Below are 6,187 nucleotides of genomic sequence, written 5' to 3' on the forward strand. Positions count from 1 at the left end.
TGCAAGGTTTTTTTTTTTATTCTTTATTGCTTCTGTATACTTCAGTGTAAACGGTCAGTCGAACCTCGCATACACAATCGATGGTTAAGTAGACAGTATGTAGTATATACTTGTTGAGTATGTAGTAGGAGGACGTTAGTAGGGCTTTTCCAACACAGCCCATTGTGTTTGAGGGGGAAACTCTCGAGGAGGTTGCTTGGATATCCAAGGTGACAGACACATGACTAGGGCTGAACGATTAATCAATTTCAAATCAAAATCGTGATATGATAGAATATGATTATCAAATCTCAAAGGAACTAACCCTAAGCCTCAACTAAAGAAAAGTATTGTTGTGTAGGGCCTATGGGGGAACAGTGGTCACATCACAAAGCATAAAGCGATTATACACTAATTAAAACATACTGATGAATATTATATGGTCCATTTCTACCAAGTTCGTTATAACAAATAGCCAATTCCCTTTACCGACCACACCTTAGCCAAAAATACCTCTCGAAATGTGGTAATTTCTTGTGCATGCTTTCAGACCTGCAATAACCTCCTGTTACACGCACGCACACGCACACGCACACACACACACAGATGATGTAAGGATATTCTCAAGAAGTGACAAGAATCCTTCAAAGATGACTATTTAATCCTAACACAGCTCGTAAAGATCTTTTATTGGGCTTGGAATATCAATCAATCAAGAGTCCTCGTTCACTTTGATGATATATTTGAATCACTGTGCTTAACAAACGTATAGAATCTTGGCCATTTTGGGGCGCCCTTAGCTCAGTTGGTAGGGCGCCCTTAGCTCAGTTGGTAGGGCGTCCCCCCCCCCCCCCCCCGGGCCGGGCCCAGCAGCAAACCCAGGTTTCGATTCCCGCCCGCGGTCGTTCTCTGCATGTCACTCCCCTCTCTGCCCCATTTCACCTCTGTCCCTCTGCACTGTCAATAAAGCATAAAAATGGCCAAAAAACATCTTAAAAAAAAAAAAAAAAAAAAAAAGAATGTTGGCCATTTTGCCACGAGTATTCTATTGGACAACATAGGTCAAAAGTCACACGACTGAGTTCTTGATTGAAAACTGATTTTCAAAACATTTGTGTGTTAAAGAGATATATAGAATAATAAAAACTCAGTCAGTCGGGACGCTTTTGACCCTATGTTGTCCATCAAAGCGTTAAAGTGTCATGTTGGGGCTTCAGCGTATACCCAGCATGCATTGCGTGGAGGGAACACAGGCTGTCATCCTCGACACAAAGTCAATCCACGTCAACATGAGAAAACAAACGCATTAATCCAATATAATATCATGGCAAAATGGCCGAGATGCTGTAGGTTTGTTAAGCAAAGTGATTCAAATCCATCATCAAAGTGAAACAGGAATATTGATCGATCAACATTTAACAGTCTGAATGTATCTCTGGCAGCTGTGGAGCAATGTTGGCCATGTCTGTGTTTGTGTGTTTGTTTCTGTGTTGCTATGCGTGTGTACACAGCAAATATCCAATATGATAATACATGTTGATGCTTGATGGTTACAACCGTTTGAACCTGACTAGTGTTGACTGGAGATACAGTATGTTTGCTCTCACTGAGAACTGATACTGTGTGTGTGTGTGTGTGTGTGTGTGTGTGTGTGTGTGTGTGTGTGTGTGTGTGTGTGTGTGTGTGTGTGTGTGTGTGTGTGTGTGTGGTGGCAGCTCAAAAATGTATTAACTGTTAAAGGTGCAGTCCGTGATTCTGGAGAACGCTTGTTGTCAAAATCAGTGAATATCCCCTCACGATCCACTACCTGTCCGTACCCTGTGTGCTCTGAAAACAAAAATCTGGTGTTACACAGCCCAGGCTCTGTAAACTGGTATATAAACAAAATGTATGTAAATAAAGGGGGGCCATCCATTGCTAGCAACACGCCTGTTTACAGAGCCTAGGCTGTTTATTAACACCAGACAGGTAGCGGATCATGAGAAGGTATGCACTTATTTCGAAAAAAAAGAAGTGTTTTTGACAACAAGCGTTCTCCAGAATCTCTGACTCCACCTTTAAATCAGCAGAATCAATTAGATGAATTTTAAGCATGATGTCTTTAACCCCACACACACACGCACGCACGCACGCACGCACGCACGCACGCACGCACGCACGCACGCACGCACGCACGCACGCACGCACGCACGCACGCACGCACGCACGCACGCACGCACGCACGCACGCACGCACGCACGCACGCACGCACGCACGCACGCACACACACACACACACACACACACACACACACACACACACACACACACACACACACACACACACACACACACACACACAGCTCAAGTGTCCATTGGTATCCCTCTGAAACAGACCCTTGACCCTTGACTTCCCTTGAGGGGCCGAGCAGATTCAGTGTCACGTTGATGTAACACAACCAGCAGAATCATTTCAGCTGCTCGTCATTTTCCACCAGTTTTAAGATGAGATACGACTTTACTAATCCCCCGTAGGAGACATTTGTTTGTTGCATAAACAGCCCAGCAGCAGTGGAAAGGCACAGGATAACAATGACAATGCAATAAATACAATAAATACAAAGTGATAATGCATAAGTACTGTAGACGCGTATTAGTTAAAGTAGGGACAAAAACCAGACAGACAGAGCCACCATCTTGATGTTGAGTGAAGCATATACACATATATACGTGTACCTAAACACACACACATGTATATGCAAACACATAGACATTCACTCATTCGGGTGTGTCTTGACTCCGTTGCATGCAGATATACAATGAATGGTAACGCCACTAAAAGTCAATTTTGGCCCCCCACTGAATCAGACTATTGAAGTTAAGTTGCTATATATGTCAATCAACACAGAATACTACATTGAAATTTGTCTTTTCACATATTTAATCTCCTCAATTAGACTCTATACGTCACATTAACATATACAGTAGATTCATACTGTATCTACACTTATCTTGTACACTCTTCACAATTGTACAGCTCTTTACTGTAATAGACAATTGCACATATGTCTCTCTTAGATTATTGTATAGCAAATATCCCATTTATATTTTTTTAAGATGTCTTTTACCTATATACTTTAGCCTCATGTTAATTCAATGTCTTTTGTATTTTTTTTAATTCCTTGTAGCGTTTGTGAAAACGTACTCGGCGATATACAATCAATTCTGATTCTCAATTTAAGGGAATGTTTGTATCTAAAAAAATAAGGTTTGACCTCACGTTGATAGATACTGTGTGTGTGTGTGTGTGTGTGTGTGTGTGTGTGTGTGTGTGTGTGTGTGTGTGTGTGTGTGTGTGTGTGTGTGTGTGTGTGTGTGTGTGTGTGTATGTGTCCCGCTTAAGCAAATACACTGTGAGAGTTGTGTGGCACACACATGGCAACGGGCTTGAGTTACAGCTTTTTCTAATAATTGATTTTGTTGGAAGGTTGCAATGATCAACAACTGGAGGTCACAATCTGCCCTTCTTTCATTGCCTGCCTTTAAATCAACCGGCACAATCTCGCCGCTATAGTTAAATGAAATACCGTGAATCTATCCTGTATATTTAGCCCGCTACAGTTCAGTTACTGTTTAAAAAATATAGAGATTTTGAATGTGAAGTAGAAAGTGCAATCGGGTAAAAGCTGTATCGCCTAGGGGAGCGTGGCAGAGGTTTATGACAGCACCGGGGGTCCGCCAGAGTGTTAACAGCAGTCAATGCACAGGCAGCCTGCATAGGGAATACACACACAGTCACACACACACATAGGGAATACACACACACACACACACACACACACACACACACACACACACATATAGGGAATACACACACAGTCACACACACACACATAGGGAATACACACACACACACACATAGGGAGTACACACACACACACACACACACATAGGGAATACACACACACACACACATACACACACAGGGAGTACACACACACACACACACACACACACAGGGAGTACACACACACACACACACACACACACACATAGGGAGTACACACACACACACACACACAGTCACACACACACACACACTTTGCTGCTCTGATCTGCTGCAGTGGCGGAGTGCACTGGGATCACTCTAGCCTGCAGATACAAAGCGCATTAGGTAGCCTGTGCTGTGCTGTATGCTGAGTGTGTGTGTGTGTGTGTGTGTGTGTGCGTGTGTGCGTGTGTGCGTGTGTGTGTGTGTGTGTGCGCTGTGTGTGCTTGCGCGTGCATGTGTGTGTTTGAGTGTGTGCATGTATATGTGTGTGTGTGTGTGTGTGTGTGTGTGTGTGCATGTATGTGTGCATGTATATGTGTGTGCGTGTGTGTGCTTGCCTGTGTGTGTGTGTGTGTGTGTGTGCTTGCCAGTGTGTGTTAAACATGCACAGCAGCATCAACAGAGCAATGCACACTGTCTGCATGTAAGAAGAATAAACATGAAAAAGACGAAAGGCGAAAGAATAAATCCCACATTTTGTCCCATGCACTTGAACTATACATAATAATAAAATAAAACACTGTATACAGAATAGTGCTGACTGGGTGTTATGTGACAGCGCACAGACAGTTTGGCTACAGGACGTCCCCGAGCACAGATCCGCGAGCGCACATGCATGATTCATTTTCTGGTTAGAATGAACCATTCAAAAGCCTCTCTCTGTCTGACACACACACACACACACACACACACACACACACACACACACACACACACACACACACACACGAGGCTACTTACCGATCTGAACGCTGCTAGGGAAAGCACCCATTGCCAGTCCCCAAAAGCCCGAGAATATCAACAGAAACCAGTCGCGAGAAGAAATCCACATTTTGTTAAGGGTTATAAACTGATAGGAGACATCGAGCAGCTTGTAATTAACACCCCCGGGGCAAAGGCAACATCACAGCCAGGGTCGCGAGGTTGAGGTGGGTAAGAAGGGGGGGACCGAACAACCAATGGATAGAAAAAAAGAAACCAATAAAAAAAAAAAATCACGTTAAATATCCATGTTGGCTTTTTTGGGGGGAATTTTCTCTCTTCTTTCTTTCGGTCTTGTGAATAGGATATCCTCCCCGGTAAAGCAAATGTGCAAAGAGCGGCTCGTTATGTATCTGTATAGCCGTCAAAACTGCGTCCGTCCGTCCGGTGTTGGAGATTTTGCGCACAAAACACACACACCACACTACACAGCAACCACCAGGCTGCGAGAGGAGGAGAGGGGTTTGGAAGGGAGGGGAGGGGGCATCGGCATGAGCACGCGCCAGCTGCGGCCAGTGCGTCTGGATGCGGCTCAACCCTCAACTCACATCACAGTAATAACACAACACACACAAATAGGCTAGAAAACACATTAGGCTACACACACATGTATAGCAATGGCAAGGCTTCCATACACATGCCACGCGCCTTTTTAAAACGACCGTACGGGACAGACAGACAGACAGACAAGGCAGGACGGGTCGCGGCGTCAGTCAAAAGTCGTCTAAAATAATAAATCGTTTTACACGCAAACTTCCACTAAACACACAGTGAATGAATCTCTGCAACATGACTGATGTGTGTTTGGCGAGAGGAGATTTTTATCTTTTTTTTTGCGATTTTTTTTATCCACAGTCAGTTTGACAAATTATGACGGATCGCCCCTCTCGCGTCAGAACATAAATGTTGAACTCACTGACTGCTCTCTTTAAAGGCGGAGTCAGCGATTCTGCAGAACGCTTCTTGTTGTCAAAATCAATGAATATCTCTAGTGTGCACTGGAAAAATAATATGGGGTTAATACACAGCCTACAGGCTCTGTAAACTGGTATGTAGGCTATATAAAGTATATGTTAACAAAGGGGCCCACCTTAGCTATAGCAATATGTTAGTTTACAGAGCCTAGGCTGTGTATTAACGCCTTTAAATCATAGACTAAAGCCTGTATAGCGCGTTTTTTTTTAAGAGACCATTTAAAATGCATCAATTGCCACAGTTGATTGGATTATAATGAAGCAGCAACAATGGTTTGCAGGATTAAAATGGCGTCCCACTGGGCTATTTAGTCTAATTCACACATTTGCAGTATAATAGCAAGGGGGGCATGTGTCATCAGGTAAGTTATAATAAGAATAACAATTAACTTTATTAGTATAGCCCCTTCCCTATTAGAAATGCAGCTTGAAGTGATTTAAAA

At 43.5% G+C, this 6,187-nt stretch overlaps 1 protein-coding gene across 2 annotated transcripts in view; it reads right to left on the reverse strand.

Annotated features, from left to right (window-relative positions):
- Positions 1 to 5,172, reverse strand: part of gria4b (glutamate receptor, ionotropic, AMPA 4b) — a gene marked incomplete at both ends in the record, with an annotated part of 157,975 nt that extends 152,803 nt beyond the window's left edge. The window contains 2 exons of one of the 2 annotated variants that reach the window (XM_080040914.1): positions 4,750 to 4,858; positions 5,133 to 5,172. In XM_080040914.1, coding sequence (XP_079897040.1) covers positions 4,750 to 4,840 — 91 coding nt within the window. Of the gene's footprint in view, positions 1 to 4,749; positions 4,859 to 5,132 lie in introns of those variants that run through there. The other variant, XM_080040913.1, reaches the window with a different exon arrangement.
- Between the last annotated feature and the right edge of the window lie 1,015 nt (positions 5,173 to 6,187).

The sequence above is a fragment of the Ammodytes marinus genome, assembly GCF_949987685.1.
Source record: "Ammodytes marinus genome assembly, chromosome: 14".
NCBI lineage: Eukaryota > Metazoa > Chordata > Actinopteri > Uranoscopiformes > Ammodytidae > Ammodytes > Ammodytes marinus.